Source organism: Typopeltis vanoorti, chromosome 12 (assembly GCF_054136105.1).
Source record: "Typopeltis vanoorti isolate ZY-2024b chromosome 12, IOZ_Tvanoo_1.0, whole genome shotgun sequence".
In the NCBI taxonomy this organism is placed as follows: domain Eukaryota; kingdom Metazoa; phylum Arthropoda; class Arachnida; order Uropygi; family Thelyphonidae; genus Typopeltis; species Typopeltis vanoorti.
This window is the reverse complement of record NC_143560.1, coordinates 105,328,047-105,345,764: the sequence shown is the minus strand read 5'-3', so window position 1 is coordinate 105,345,764 and position 17,718 is coordinate 105,328,047. Positions and strand designations below refer to the sequence as shown.

At 35.9% G+C, this 17,718-nt stretch overlaps 1 protein-coding gene across 1 annotated transcript in view; it reads right to left on the bottom strand.

Moving 5' to 3' along the window:
- The window catches only part of LOC150101106 (uncharacterized), a 229,667-nt gene that overhangs the window by 25,084 nt on the left and 186,865 nt on the right, over positions 1–17,718 (bottom strand). Inside the window, exon 8 of the mRNA XM_090401962.1 lies at positions 2,753–4,209. Coding sequence (XP_090258088.1) covers positions 2,753–4,209 — 1,457 coding nt within the window. The remainder of the gene's footprint in view (positions 1–2,752; positions 4,210–17,718) is intronic.

Below are 17,718 nucleotides of genomic sequence, written 5' to 3'. Positions count from 1 at the left end.
AGTCACTTGATTTTCAGGGTAATGAGGATGTATTGGAGAGGATCCTGAGAAGTTTACTAAGCCAGTGTCAGGTCTATGGAATGTCACATATGAGGAGAGATTGAGGGAATGCAACTTACAGAACTCTGTGAATAGAAGAAAAGGGAGATAAGATTGAGACATAAGTTGGCGAGGGTTTTTTACCAAATTAATGTGGAGGAGATATTTCATAGAGTAGGAGGCAAAATAGACCTAGAGGCCTTCCCTGGAAGCTGTATAAGGAGGGTATGATCAATGGAATGAGAAGCAGGGTCTTTGCATGGAGAGTGATTGGTGAGTGGAATGCACTGCCTGAAAGTGTGGTGAGTGCAAAAACTGTGAATGGATTTAAGGCACAGTTTGCTGATCTTTATAATGAGAGAGTATAGACCTGGCACAATGATCCCTTTGACTTATTCAGTTTTGGTTCAGTGAAGTAACACAGTGTTCAGTTCAGTATTAACCAGTTCATGTTTTGGTTTCCTCTCCCACCCACCCTCAAAATTTTTTTTTTTTAGAGTGACAGTCTTGATAAGTGGTAAACATGCTGTCACTGGTGTCTTTGGCAACTGCCTCAATGACACAGCAAGCTTACTTAATATCTGAAACATCAATGTCAAGCTTATCTAATATCTGAAACATCAATGTTAAGCTTATCTAATATCTCAAGCATTTCAAATTCATCAACTTCCAATCTCCTTTCTTCTCTCTTTCTATTATAATTAATGCTATTTCCCCTATCCCAAACAAAATATCCTGATGAAATATTCATTAAATATTTCAACAATACTATCTGCTGCTGGCAGCCCAACAATATATCTTAAACAACTAAGATCATTTTCCATATTCACTCCTTTTACCAAACTACTACCTAGGACTATACCTGGCTTATTCAGTCAGCATCTTTTCATATTTCATTTTCTCCTTTCTTACCATATATCACTTTTCTTGTCTATGCTTCATTAGTTGATGTTTATCCTCCTAGTTCTAAGAATGCAGTCTGAGATAACTGCTTTCAAATGGTCTCCAACTACTTCCCAGTACTGTTGATTTCCTTCCCATCCAATTCCTCATGCTACCTCCTTATTCTATTGTAATCTTCTTCTGTGAAGTTCACATATCACTTCTCACAGGAGCATGCATCTGAGTTGCTGCTTTCCATGTTAGAACTGCATAATTACTCTCATCCCTAAACGTAACTTGGATAATACTTCATCTGCTACCATATACTGAAACACTATCATCAAGCCAGATGCTCATATATTCCTCTCACTCACTTTACTACATAACGTGATAGCAAATGATCCCTAAGCCCTAATGGTCACTTTACTTCCAGTTTTTTTTATCTTTTTTATTTTATATATCAAGTCTACACATAAAATGCTGCTAAGCCCTATAGCACCTGAATGCTGTCAGTGCCAAAAGGTGGTCAAGAAGAAAGTGGGGAAAACTGTGGGGATGACTGTTCCAAAGCACAAAAGCAGATGGAATGAAAGAGGAGATAAGAACTTGGTTCACAATGTTTGGAGCCGGACAATGAAACACATGCAGGCTTTAGGTAAAGTGGAGGGTAGCATCCAGTTCAGAGGAATAACACCCATGAAAATATCTGTAGAAGACACATAAGGTGGAAAGAGCATGTTTATGTAAAAGTAATGGAGCACACCATCTGCTAGAAGAATCACCAATTAAATTAATCATACTGCTGTATTCTAGAAAGCATCAAGCATTATTAGAGAGATTTGTGGGACACCAGTCCAAGCTTGCTTTGATGCTGATAATTTTTGATATGACTGCAATGATATCAATGCCAAACTCCTCTTCAATATTTCTAATATTTCTAGCATTTGAAAATAAATAAAACGTCTCCCTAATTGCAGATCTGTATGTGAAACAAATCTGGAGCTAGAGATGTCTTTACCTAGGCCATCATCAGCTTTAGTTAAGTCATCCAATCCCCATTCTTTATTACATTTTCTGTCCTTCCACTCGTGAAAGATACTTAAATTTGAATTCTTTTTAGGTCACTTCTGCGGTCATCTCTTCTTTCTACTTGCTTCACATTCCTCTAACACCATTTCTCTCACCCAATAACAATACCTCCAACCTCTCATTATCTATCAGGCTTAGATGCAAGCTTCTTCTATTACACATAGTAGTAGGAAAAAAAAAACTATATATGCATTTATTAAAAGAAAGAATAATAAAGACCTGTATATTTAACAGCCAAGTTACAAAACAATGTTTACTTCTGAAACTTAAACTCTCTTTTTGAAAAACTTAAAAAATTTTCAAAAAAGAGAGCTGAGAAAGTTTGTATTAAATACATTAGTACAATATACTGCCCTACTGTTACTTAAATGCAATTTAATTAATATAACTACTTAATACAAGCAGAGTTTATAATATTTTAAATAATGCAATGCTACTAAGGAAGCTTCATGCTGAAGATTGTATTCTCACAAGCTTTTGATCACTTCTGCAATTAAGTATCAAAAGCAAACATTGTTTTGCTTCTTGGATGTATAACATAATATATTTATCATCCTTTAATAGTAGTTTTATTATTTTTTTATACGAAATGAACCTTTTTAAACTCGTATTATATACAAAATATACTGCAGTGCAACTAATTAATAAAAAATGAAAAAAATTAAGAGGCAAAGAATGTCATGATATGAAGCAGTTTACGATCACAGGCATAGTCATTTATCATTAAAACACTGCAACTTACCTCGCAAAATAAGGAGAGGAAACTTTTCTTCTGTGTAATACAGTGTTATGGATAATAGGCGATCCTTGATGACTAATTAGATGTGGACTAGCTGTGCATGTTTCTGTATTTCCTCTTTGTAACTTATACCTATGGATACTCATATTTCTGGGAGAAGGCGTAACCACATTTCTCTGGCAATGAAATGACTCATTCTTTTCACCTGGTCTAAGTGACTGAATTCCAACATGAGTTGTGCTTCTTGCCTGTGTTGGTTTCCATTGCATATTAGCACCTTTTTTGCTATTTGTATAATTGGTTTTTTTTGACTGCGACCTGTTCTGTTCTTGAAATGAAGAACGCTGTGAAGTAGTATCCGTATCAGGAATAATCTCCGAATGTTCTTCATTCTTCAGATTATCTTCTGCGGTTAGCCTATTTTGTGATAATCCTTTTCTGCATGTTGCTTGTTTGAATGATGATGAATCAGTTAGTGAAGAATTCAGAAGTACCCTTCTATTTTGCCTTAACATTCTAGATTGAGAACAAAATGGCTTATCATTAATGTCTGCTGAAGGACTAGATGGCATTCTCACAGATGTGTGGCTAGGTATATTACATGATTCAACAGCTTGATTTAATGTTTTTATAACCCTTTTGCTTCCTGTTGCACTTTCTTTTGTATTTCCAACATATTTACTTGACTTAAATTTATTTTTAGACCCAATACTAGAAATTTTAGGATCTGGTAGTAATCTGTCACTTGTAGTTGAATTCTTATTTTGTAGCAATATTTTCTGTTTTCCTTTGAATGCAATTTCCTTTGCAGAATGAGCATTTTTAGATTCAAATGATGATTCTTTATTCTGACATTCAATTGTATTTTTTTCATTTTCATTTTCAGAATGGTTGTCAATCTGCTGAGATGAAGGTGATAAAGGAATGCTAACACTACTAAGTAACTCTGATCCTTGACAAAGTGCTGATATTGAACCATAAGTTGATCCAGCTTGGCTTGGATTTGATGATTTTCTCTCTCTCTCAGTATTTGACTTATGAATCCTAAAAGAATTTGTCATTTCCAATTGATTTACACTAGTATCTTTTTGTAAATTTATACACTTGTTAAACTGAGAAATGAGCTCTGAAGAACAAGGTAGTCTATCCTCATCTGCTGCTGTATAATAAGAAGATTCTGACCATTTTCCATCCAATTTGTATGAAGAATCAGAAGCAGAGCCACACTGCATAACTTGCTGACCATACCTTGATTCTTGTGAAGGAGTATTCTTTACTGAATATCTTTCAATATCTGGAGACCAGCATACAGATTTCTTTGCTGGTTTTTCTTTTCTCATCGAGTCAGTCAATAAATGATACATGGCATACACATGATCATATTTATTGTCATTACTTTTTAAACGCCTGTCCAAACTTTTTTGAGACATGCTTAGCAGTTCTGCCACTCGACTGATAGCCTGTTAAGGAATCAAGTTAAAACATATTGTATAGTATATAGTAATGTTAAATTGCATACTTAAATTTTGAATTAAACATTCTACATTATACTCAGGTTTTTCTTTTTTTTTTTTTTTTTTCCTCTCAGGAAGTACCATTCCAGAACTTTTTATTTTTGATTGGAAAAAATTACAATATAACATTAAAGTACCCATCATTTAAACCAGCACCTGCTAATTAGACTTCTTATGACTGCTGGAAAGTGTCAAGACTAACTCAGTTATAAAGCTGCACGGCCAGAACATTTCAGTCTTCTGAGGACTAGTTAGAGAAAGTATTCAGGACTCAGGACTTTTTCTTTCCAATTCAATAATTGGAACATTCATCCCCAAATACATGCAAATCTACCAATACAATGAAAACAGGACAAAGTATTCACATTTCTGTGAATAGGATACTTTGTCTTATTCTCAGAAATACATTATTAAGTTTAAAATCCTCATGTAGATCGGGCTGTTCTGGAAGTATGGATTACTAACTGAGTGAATGTTGTGCAATCTACTGATAATAAAACACCTAATTTGCTTCAACCCAGATATATTTTTCTCCTCCAAGCTTCCTCAGGTTATACTGGATGGAGTAAGCAAAAACATACTGAAAGAGAGAGAGAGAGAGAGTGTTCCTGGTAAGACTATCCCAGGCATGAAGATTGCTCTGCTCTGTCCAGCTTAAGCTTATGGTTGAAGAAAAAAGAGGTGACAGGTTATAAAACAAAATATTATCAAGTAGTTTGTTTTATACAGCTGTCAGAAGCAAAAGTGTAGTCAGCATCCCTTGAAATGGATAAAACTGAGTATCATGTGGTTATAAAATTCTTTGTAAAAGAAGGTTTAACACCAAAAGAAATTCATTCGAAGTTCATAAAACTTTATGGGCACTCTTCTCCTTTGTTTTCAACAATTAAGAAATGGGCTGCCGAGTTTAAACGTGGCTGTATCAGCCTTGAAGACGATCCACGTGAAGGACGTCCAAAAAGTGTAACAACACAAGAAATCATTGATCAAGTACACGATATGGTACTGAATGACGATGAGTCAAAGTGCATGAAATTGTTGAGACTACAGGCATTTCAAAAGAACGTGTGGGATATATTTTGCATGAAGAATTGCAAATGAAAAAGCTTTGTGCGAGATGGGTGCCGTGCTTGCTCACAGCAGATCAAAAATGCGCTCAGCAGATCAAAAATGCACTCGCATGAAAATCTCTGAACAGTGCTTGGAGTGTTTTAACAAGAATAAAACTGATTTTGTGTGTCAATTTATTACTATGGATGAGACTTTGATTCACCATTACACACCAGATCCAAACAGCAGTCAAAACAGTGGACAGAAACTGGTTGTTCAATGCCAAAGAAGACAAAGTCTGTTCCATCAGAAGGTCATGGCATTGGTGTTTTGGGATGCTAAAGGCATTTTATTTATCATGAAAAGAATAAAACAATAACTAGGGAATATTATTCCAATCTTTTAACCAGACTAGATGAAATAATTCATTAGAAAAGACCCGGTTTACAGAAGAAAAAAAATCATCTTTCATCAGGACAATGCACCTGCCCATAAAGGTGTTTTGGCAAAGAGAAAATTAAGGGATCTGCACTATGAATTGTTGGGACATCCACCCTATTCCCCCAGATTTGGCTCCCTCTGACTTCTATCTCTTCCCCAAACTAAAACTCTTCCTTGCTGGTATTTTTCTTCGAATCAAGAGGTGATTGCAGCTGTAGATGGGTATTTTGCAGATCTTACTGAGAACCACTACAAGGATGGGATAATGGTGCTGGAGCATCGCTGGAATAAATGTATTAGTGTCTTAAGGGAGATTATGTTGAAAAATAAAAATAATTTTGAAATTATAAATTCGTTTTTTCATTGTTAGGCCGAAAACTTTTCAGACCACCCTCGGAGATAAAATGAGAAGTTTGACTGAGAACTATGATTGGAATGTTAGATTATTATATCAAAGTGGTCAACTCAAGATATCACAACAGGAATTTGCATGCTACGAATGGTCTATCATTGGTATATACAAAACAGAATGGCCAGAATCTGGAGAACTGTAGTCACTCAGATGCTCAGTGATGTGCTACACCATCCATCTCACTGACAGTCTACCCCTTACCCTTTTTCCAGGAACTTTACCTTCTATTACTGATCTAAGAAGTCCTCCTTCCATCCTTTCAATGTGTACAAAGTATTTCAACTTTCTTCTGTGAATATCCTTAAGAAGCCTTAAAGTTCTACTGATCCTTTCTAGCACACATACATTTGTCTGCTTTTCAGTATACGACATCCTCAACACCTTCTGTAAACACCACATCTCAAAAGCAGCTATCCTTTTCCTATCAGACTTCTTTAGGTTCCAAATCTCACATCCATAAGTTTTTGTTGGAATAACAGCTGCATCTAAAATTCTCAACTTTATTCTCATGGAGACAGATTCATCCTTCCAAATTTTAGACAAGTCTCTGACTGTTGTTTTAGCCATTTCTAATCTTCTTCTGATGTCGTCTGATCAGTGGCGGGCCATACATAAACACTGCGACACTGCAGTACCCGCAAGGAAAAAATGAAAATTTTAAATTTTGTTTGTGTTTATGAATAATAACAATGCTTACAACATTATATAAATGCATTACAACATGTATTGCATTTACATAATGTAAATGCAATACATGTTGCATAAATACATAGTCTACAGCTTATGTTTTGACATTGAATAGTTAATAATTGGAATTGTTCGATTAACACTTAAGATTAAGAAACAAATGCACTGCGACCTAACACCGATATTCATTTGCACTTGTCACTGCAAGTTATGTCATTCAGACACTGACCAAACAGCATTGTATTTTTAGTATCCTTATGCAATTTATTTCTGTGAGATATGAAAAGTTTATTATTGGTGCATGTGCTTGGTGAACTACTTTTTGTCAATATTATTTTATTTTGTTAAAATAACAATTATTTATTTATTATAGATACAAGGCTTAATTATGACGAGTGTCACTGTTGAAAATATAAAAAGAATTATATTTTTTCAATTATTGTTACACGAAACAAGAGCACTGTGATCTAATGCCGATATTCGTTGGCGCTTGTCATTGCTATTGATACAAAACTTTTATTATTGGTGTTGTTTGTGGTGAGGATGAAATATTTTTAATAAAGCAATTTTTAATATGTAAATTTATTTATTAATAAATTCGTTACTGATTAGAATTTTTTTTTTTTTGTATATGCAGCACTCCCACTTAAAATTTTCACCGGCTGCCACTGCTTCTGATAGCAATTTTTCACATTAATAATAGATCCCAGGTACTCTAACTTGCTCACTTCTTCAATTCTTTCTCCATTAAGGTACCCTTGGTTTTCAGTATCTTCCTTGTCTGTATTTCTTTTGAGAACCATAATCTTTGTCTTGCTGGATTGAGCAGAAGTCCTCTGTTCTTACTAATGTCATTAACTTTGTTAAGAATTTGTCGTAGTTCTTCCTTGTCATTCTACCACCTATTCTAATTCCTATCTTGAGCTCATCCAATGCCACATACATGATGTCCTCAGCATAGATACTAAACAAGTAAGCAGAAAGTATAATTCCTTGCCTAACTCCTTTCCAAAGCCTGAAACCAATCAATTAATGCAACACCTGTTCTTACTGTGGTTTCTTGTTCCCTGAACAAGTTAGCTATCAGCCTGATAGTGTGTTGAGGAAAACCCATTCTTTTCATTACTTCCCACAGTTTCACATGCTGAACAAAGTCAAAAGCATTAAAGTAGTCTATGAAACACATTGCCATAGGGAGTCTAAATTCTTTATACTTTTCTATGATCTGTCTAAAGCAAAGGATCTGATCTCTGGTACCCTTACCTTTCCTAAAACTTGCTTGTTTGTCAGGCATCTCTGCTTCAATCCTATTTAGAATGATCTTTAATAAAAATATCGCTTGCATGAGATATTAAACTAATAGTTCTACAATTCTTGCAATCCTTCGTAGTTCCCTTCTTATGTAGTGGTATGAAAACCGACTTCTTCTAGTCTCTAGGCCATGATCCTGTCTCCAATATCCTTGTAATCAATCTATGAAACACTCTTATTCCTCCATCCCCTGTATCTTTAGTTAACTCTCTTGGGATTCCACCTGCATCAGAAACCTTATTGCTATTAAATTGTTCAACTGCTCTTTCATCCTCATGCTTAAGTGGAGGAGGTTCCAAATCAAAATTTTTCTGGTGAGAGAGCTCCTCCAAATTTTCTTTATCCTCTCTGTTATACAATTCCTCACAGTATTCTTTCCATCTGTGTTTGATTTCCAGTTCTTCTGTTCTCCATTCCTGTCTTTGATGACATTCAATTTGGGCTTAAACTTGTGCTTTAGGTCACAAAGTAAACAAAACATCCTTTTATAATTGTGCCTCCTCATTTGGAACTCTATCTCTTCACATTCATTAATATGAAACACCTTTCCTTGTCCTGCCTGATGGCTCTTCTGATTTCTCTATGTAATCTCTTATATTCTTCAGTCCCTGTGTTGGTTTTCCAACTGGCTTCTTTCGATTAGATACTATATTGAATCTGATATCCATGGGTATCTTGGTCTTCTAATGGGCTGAGTTCTTGGCTGAATCCCGTATTATGATCTCAATTCCTTCCCAAAACATTTCTAGTGAGTTCTCCTTACTAGTCTCCAAAAAATCATCCAACCAAGTTGATGTTTCTTCTGTGAACCCACTAGGAATTACTGACTTGGAAGGTTTCATACTCTTAGTCGTACTTTGGCTCTTACTAGCTGATGGTCTGTACCACAGTCTGCTCAAGGACAAATATGTACATCATAGATGCTTGTATTCCACCGTTGGAGAGCCAGGATGTAATCAATCTGGTGACTTGACCTACCAATGTTAGATATCCAAGTATAGGTTCATCATGGGTGTTTCTAAAAGCAGGTATTGGCAATAACTAGTCTATTAGCATGGTCAAATTCCAACATTCTTTCACCAACAGTGCTATGTTCACCACGACCAAACATGCCACACTCAGACATAACTTTCATACTCTTTTCCACTTTTGCATTAAAGTCCATCTCTCCTTGATAGGCAGTCCAAAACAATCCAAGCTTTCCTAGAATTCCTCACTCTCTTCATCAGGTCTATCTGTGTGGGGTGCATAAACTACATGATTGACACATTGGTATGATGAGCCTTAAGTCTAATGCAAAGTACCTGTCATTGATGGAAATATAACCAAGAAGGGTTCTTGCCTGAACTTTCTTCAGTATTGCAGCTACCCCATTATGCTTTGAGTCACATCCTGAATAAACAACTAGCTTACCACCCTGTCTTTAGAAGTAACCTTCTCCATCCCATCTCCCCATCTGTAGACCCCAAACATTCCATGTGACTATATAAAATTCTCCTCTAAGATTAATCCTATACCTTCTGTATTCCTCATTCACAATATCACTGACTTTTGTTGGAGACTGTAATATACTTCTCAAACAGAATCCTCTGCCTAAGCCCTGAATGCAGCTCTGATTATTCTGTGCAACAAGCCGATGCAACATGAAATGTATTATAAGGCACAACCATATTAGCATTTTGGAGTGAAGTCACTGCAGAAAATAAAAGTAGTATGGTTGCAGAGGTCCTTTCCACATATCTTGGAAGTTTTGTTCCCCAATTCATCCCACATTGGCCAGGTGGATTGGACTTCCACCTACTAGGCGAGGTACACTCCTAATGCATAAGTCGAAATAAAATAGCAAAACCTAGCCTCAAATATTCTAATAACATTGTGGGGAAGGAGCAAGAAGAAAAGAAAGAAGGGGAGGGACCAGTCTACAGATAATATAACAGATGTATATTACACGAAGAAAGGCATGGTCAAGCATCAGATACCTCGGATTTGCCAGCCATATTCACTAAAGGGGACCCTTGAGGTAAAAACAACAGATGGAGGAAATCTCTTTCTTAGGTAAGAAAGAGATTTCTGAAGGACATCAAGAAGTGATTGGATTTGTGATCCAAGGGAACATAAAGCAGTCACATACTTTAAATCTCTGAATAGTAGACTTGCTATGTTCAAATTAAAGGGTAAACTGAAATATATCTATAATACAAGTATATACAACCTCAATCTCTTATAATGATCAGGAAGTGGATCTGTTTATGACCAATATAACAGAATATAAAGAACATAAAGAACATAAAGCACTGTCATATACTTTAAATCTCTGAATAGCAGACTTGCAGTGTTCAAATTAAAGGGTAAACCGAAATATATCTATAATACAAGTATGTACAACCTCAATCTCTTAATATAATAACGGAGGATTCTCATAATAAAGATCAGGAAGTGGATCTGTTTATGACCAAATCAATAACCTGATCTATGAGACACCCAAGAAATATTTTCTAACAATGAAAAGGACTGGAAAGCAAAAACTGGAACAGATATAAGAAAAAATTTCTCCCCTTTATTAGCCATTTTGAACTAGGAGAAACAAATGCCAGGGGGTAAGAAAGTGATAAAAAATTTGTTTCAAAGAATGACCTTAACATAACTAACAAACTCTTTCCTGCATCAAAGGTCAGAGAAATGGACCTAGACCTAGATCTCCCAATATAAAACCTGTATAAACTCAGCGAGAACTAGATCCTTCCCAGGTGCTGATATTGGAAGTGACCATAATTTAATTAGCAACATTTTTGTTGAAATTAGGACTCATTCCACAAGAAAAATAAGATGGCAAAAGTTTAACTTTATGCAATTCGAATCAAATACCACTAAAGAACTGTTTAAAACAAATATTGCCTCCTCTCTATTCAAACTTCCTGCTGATTTTCTTGATTCTGATACATCTTACCAACAGTATTCCCAGACAATTCTTGAAGCAGCTGAAAATATTCTAAGAAGAGAATACAATGTCAATAAATCTTACCCAAGAAATACCAGATCTCTGGTGAGCAGCATAGAAAGCTAAGACCGATTCAGAACACTGAAAACAGCAATGAACAGTATAATTATCAGAACAGACTATTTAAAAGGATGACAAAGCTTGCAAAAAATAAGTGGTTGTCCAAAATATGTGAGGAAATTGAGAGTAATCTTCAAAAGGCTTACTCTACAAAAGCATACCAAGTAATTAACAAGTCAAGAAAGCCCTTTTGCTCATAAGAGCTGGATAATTGAGGATTAGAATGGAATTAATATGACTGATCATGAAAAAATATTGAAAAGATGATATGAATATTCAAAGTAAACTATTCAAATATGATAATAGTGTGGATGAGAAAAATTTAAAGAGAATTGTTCCAATGATAAGAGAGAACAGTGATTATTCTATACTTAGAGAAGAAGTAGAATTTTAAGATTTAAAAAAAAAAATAGGAAAAACATAGTGTACTAAACTTCACAAAACTTGTGAGCAGGTGTGGAATACAGAAATCTAGCTAAAAGACTGACACACAGTTCTTATTCCCATTCAAAAAAAGTCAATAATTTTAGAATAATTAGCCTTATCAATTATCCAAGAAAAACATTTTTGGACATCTTACCCTCATGAATTGAAACAAAAATGAAATCCAATTTCTCTGACTTTCAGGCTTGATTTAGGAGAACAGGCACACCAACAGTAACAGACCATATATTTGAATATACATATATATTTGAATATACATAGAACATAATAAAGTAATTATTATTATTATTATTCAGGCCTCCATGGAGTCAAAAGACTCATCGTGGGAGGTCCTTCCTAAGAACATAAAGTCTGTCAGGATTCATCGAGGGGAGGTCTTCCTTAAGAAACAAAGTCTATCACACCACTCCTTGATAATTTTGCATGATGCCCTCTGGAAAATTCTACAGAATTATCGAATAGATAGCAAACTAATATGGTTAATTGCATCCCTATAGTCATCTTCTGACATGAAGGGTGAAGGTCAAGGAGAACCATAGCAATCACTTTCCAATGGAGTGTGGAGTACAAAAGGGATGCAAACTATCATTGTTACTTTACTGCTTCCTTGAATATGTTGTAAATGAATACATATCTGGAGAACTGTGATATTGGAGTAACAGTAGGAGGAAGAAGAATACACATTCTAAAGTAAGATTATGATATTGATCTCCTAGTGGAAAACAAATCAAATCATACTTAAAAAAAAAAAAAATTACAATCATAAGTCATATGTTTGGTACTTATGAAATCATAAGTGGTTCTGGACAAGAGGGAAATGCTGTATCAGTGGCCTGAAAAAACTAACTCAAGGGTAAATTTACAAATGTTGATCAGTTCAAATATCTACGCAGTATCTTTAATAATGAAAGAAGATTAAGATAGGATATTAGGACAAAAACTGCAAAAGCAACAAAACTCCTTAAAACTAACACTATAATATCATACCGATTGTATTACAAATTCAGAAGCGAAGCAAAGAATCAATTCTTTTGCTGATCCAAGAAATAACATCATAAACATTCAAGGAAAACTCATCTGACTTGACCGTATTAGAAGATCTAATGGCCTCCCAATGCAAGTCCTTGAAGGACTTATTCCAGAAACATGGGTAGGAAGAATATAACAAACTGGAAGGCTTCAATTACAGAGTTGAAAGTTAAGTGTCGATCAAGAATTGACTGAGGACCTCTGTAAGGAATGTTTCCCGAGATCTGCCTAACAATCCCTTTATGGACTATGGGAAGAAGGAGATTTTTCTTTTATGTTAAAATATTTCACACAATTATTTTGCATTTCTTTTCCATTTTAATTTTCAGCAGTGATCTGATCATATGCTAAACAATTAAAATGACTTATGGAAAGTTAATATAAGTGACATGCTATAGTTAGCAAAAAATCTTATTTCTTTTCATCTCTATTATATTCAACCAAATGAAAATATTTGATTGTACTGACATCACTTCATGATGGCTTTTTTTTTTATACTGAGGATCTAACTATACATTACACAACTCAAAATATGGATCTACTAATTAAACCTACTAGTTATTTTGATTAATTTCTAACATATTGTGCAATGACTAATAAAAGTTCCCTAATACTCATAAGGCTTTAAAGTTGTAAAATAAAATTAAAAATGATGATATAATTTTTAATTGTATTTTACCCACCAGCTAAATGAGATCTCAATAAAGGTTGAAATCCACACAGATGACGACTCTTAAATATACTATAATGAAATGCAATATTATTATTATTACCCTAGCATCCAAAAGCTAAGAACAAACTACATTTTTACCTGTATATGAAAATATTTTCGTGACTGCAGTCAAATGTAGACAAATTTATTGCCAGCATACTAATAAATTATATTACACAAAAAATGTGTTACAAATTTCATATAAATTAAATTGCAATATGATTTTGGTAAAAGTTACAAATTTCCTAAGAACGTAGTTAAGGAATTAACTACGTCCTTCAGGATTTCTCGAGGCAAACTGGCCCACTCCTCCTTCAGAGCAAGGATAAGATCTTGTTTGTTTTCTGGAGGGGGGGGGGATTTTGAGCAGCAATGCATCTCCTTATTGTGTCCCAAACATGTTATATGGGGGTTCAGATCTGGAGAGCATGCTGACCACTTCCTAAGAGATTGGAAGTCCTCTTCTGTTAGTTTGTTTGTGGCTTCCTGTCATGGCTCTTTGGTTGTTTTCTACATATTTTTGTAGATAAGCTTATACGTTGGTGATACATAACTCTTAATTTTAAAGAAAGAACAACGTATATTATAATATTAAATAAATAACTTTAATTAATACTTCCAGTATTTCGGTAATGTTACATTACCATCTTCAGGGAACATAAAAATTAATGAAATGTGCACGCAGGCACTAACACTGAGCAAAATTGCTGAAGAAAACAACTGAAGTCAGTCCTAGAGTCCTAAAGGGTGCCACCTAGTGGGCCAAATTGGGTATTAATCTTAGCTATTTGGGTGATGATTATCTTGGCTGATGTTCTAAGAATGCAAGCCTCCAATATTTGGGATAAGCATTTATTGAGGTTTGGGGAGTTTTTTTAAGGTTGAGACTGATTCTAAGAATAATCTCTCATATTTAAACTTGCTGCGGTGTAGTAAGGAAGCTTTCTTCCAACGTATTTTATGGCAGGTGTCCAAGGCATGGTCAGCAAGTCCTGAGTGGCTATAACAGTGGAAACGGATATAATTCTTATGTTCAGATATCCTGATATTAGCAGTCCTGCCTGTTTGGCCATAGTAAGACAGTTTCTACATGATTTTCTACATGATTACTTTTTCTTCTTCAGCTTGAGAAAAAGAAAAAAAGTCACAAGGTGATAAGTTGGGAGAGTACAGTGGCTGTTCCAATACTGGAATTCCTTTTTTGGACTAAATACTCATGAATTGATAGGGCAGAATGAGAAGGCGCATTGTCGTTATGCAAGATCCAATCATTTGCAATCTTTTGACTAATAAAATATAAGAGGAAATTAGCAAAACAGACCAAAGGAAAGCCTAGAGTTCTTTCACTATGTGAAAGAACTCTAGGCTTTCCTTTGGTCTGTTTAGTAAAAAAACAGGTATAGTGAATAAATAAAAGGTATAGTGAAGCAGAAGAAATATTTCAATTACTAATGATTACTTTGAGAGGATGGTATCAACAAGGTGGAAATATTTATCCAATGATAGATGTGAAAACACAGGTACATGAACTGAAAGTGTTTATCACATTAAAAAAAAAGATGTTAAAAAATACAGAGAAATGCATGGATCCATGTTCCATCCATGAGAAACTGGATGGGATATGGGTCCAAGCATTTCAAGAATGTGCAACAGAACTGATGTATCCAAGCAATTAAATTCTTGGCACTGGCAGGATTGCACAGAAATTAAAAGAGGATAAGATAGTTCTACCTATGTAAAGAAGACTCCAAGACAGAGGTAGCAAATTATAGATCAATCAGTATTGGAAAAGTTTGTTATGGGTAAAATTCAGGAATCAGTAGGTAGGAATATGATATTCTATGGGAAGGACATGACTTTTATAAAGGATGCATCTTACCTTAGTTATTTCCTAACTTTCTATAATAGTGACAACTGAGTTGAAAAAGAAAATAGCTACAGCATAATACTGCTGGACTTTGCCAAGGTATATGACAGGATACCACACAAAATCCAACTAAATAAATTAGAGTGAATGGGAATGAAGATGGTGGCTGATGGATTAACATCACTGAGTCGCATATGATAAAGTAGATCAAGGAGATGGCATGCGACCAAAAATGTGCCACAGAACTTTGTGGGGAGAGGTAATAATTATTATTATTGTTGTTGTTGTTCCGGGCAACTCCAAGGAGTCGACAGACTCATCGAGGGAGGCCCTAACATCATGTCAAGAACAACTATTCGACATTCACACAGTATCTATCATACCTTGCCTTGAACTTATTCACGGTCGTAGCACCCACAACAGACTCTGGAAGCTTATTCCACTCATTCGCCACTCTCCAAGTAAAAAACCTAGCTCTAACTCCCTTGTCAACCACACTCTTGCCTAGCTTCCATGCATGGCCCCTAGTCCTCCCACCACTAGTCATATTTTCAAAAATATCTTCTGGATCAATCTTATAGAAACCCTTCAGTAATTTGAATGTCTCAATCATATCACCCCTCCTTCGCCTATCGTCCAATCTCTGCAATCCACAAATCTTCAACCTATTCTCATAAGGTTCATTCCACAGACCTTCTATCATCTTGGTCACTCGTCTCTGGATCCTCTCCCCTTCCTCCCCATCACGAAGAAACCCTGGTGCCCATAACTGGGCACAGTAGTCCAGATGGGGTCTTATCAAGGCTCGATACAGAGGAACAACAACTTGTTTGTCTCTGCATGTTAAAGTATTTTTCAGAAGGCAAGTGATTTGATGAGCTGATTTAGTCACTTTTGCAATGTGCCCTAGAAACTTCAATTCCCTATCCACCAACACTCCCAAATCCCTGGCCTCATCAATCTCCTGGAGTACGGGTCCACCAATGTGATATACTGTTGCTATTCTTTTCACCCCAAAGTGCATAACCTTACACTTTGACACATTAAATTGACATCCATTTTTCCTAACCCAGTCCTCCAAACTATCCAAATCATCCTGTAAAATTTTGACATCCTGTGCACTCACAATTGCTCTACCCAACTTTGCATCATCAGCAAACAAGTGAACACTTCCTCTCAAATCCTTTCCTATATCATTGATGAACAAATTGAAAAGCAGTGGTCCAAGAACAGAGCCCTGCGGCACACCACTAGTCACAAGCAGTCTTTTAGACTCCACTCCTACATAAACCACTCTCTGGTATCTCTCCTTCAACCACCCTCCTATCCATCTCACCAACCCTATATCTATCCCCATCTGCTCCAGTTTACTGATTAGGGTTCCATGTGGTATCCTGTCAAAGGCCTTGGCAAGGTCCAGTAGTATCACTGTAAACCCATTACCCTTATCCAGTTCAGCCGTCACTGTGTTATAAAACGTGAGCAAGTTACCGAGGCATGATTTACCCTTCACAAAACCATGTTGTCCCCCCTACAATATCCAATTTTCATCTATCCAAACCTGTATTCTTTTCTTGACTAATTTCTCTAAGACCTTGACAATGATTCCTGATATGCTAATTTGTCGGAAATTTACAACAGCAGTCTTGGAACCATCTTTATGCAGTGGAACTATTTTCCCCTCTTTCCACCCCCTTGGGACTAACCCAGACCCGAGACTCAAATTAAACAAAATGGTCAAGGGTACTGACAATTCTTTAGCTGCTTCTCGTATGACACGAGCTGGTATACCATCCAATCCCACGGATGTATTGACACCGAGGTTATGCAATAGACTACTCACCTCCACTTCATTCACCACAATTCCCATATTATTATTAATGTTCCAGGATACTCCAAGGAGTCGACAGACTCATCGAGGGAGGCCCTAACATCATGTCAAGAACAACTATTCAACATTCACACAGTATCTATCATACCTTGCCTTGAACTCATTCATGGTCGTAGCACCCACAACAGACTCTGGAAGATTATTCCACTCATTTACCACTCTCCAAGTAAAGAACCTAGCTCTAACAATCTTGTCAACCATGCTCTTGCCCAGCTTCCATGCATAGCCCCTAGTCCTCCCACCACCAGTCATATTTTCAAAAATATCTTCTGGATCAATCGTATAAAAACCCTTCAGTAATTTGAATGTCTCAATCATATCACCCGTCCTTCGCCTATCGTCCAATTTCTGCAACCCACAAATCTTCAACCTATTCTCATAAGGTTCATTCCACAGACATGCTATCATCTTGGTCACTCGCCTCTGGACCCTCTCCACTTCCTCCCCATCACGAAGAAACCCTGGTGCCCATAACTGGGCACAGTAATCCAGATGGGGTCTTATCAAGGCTCGATACACAGATACAACAACTTGTTTGTCTCTGCATGTTAAA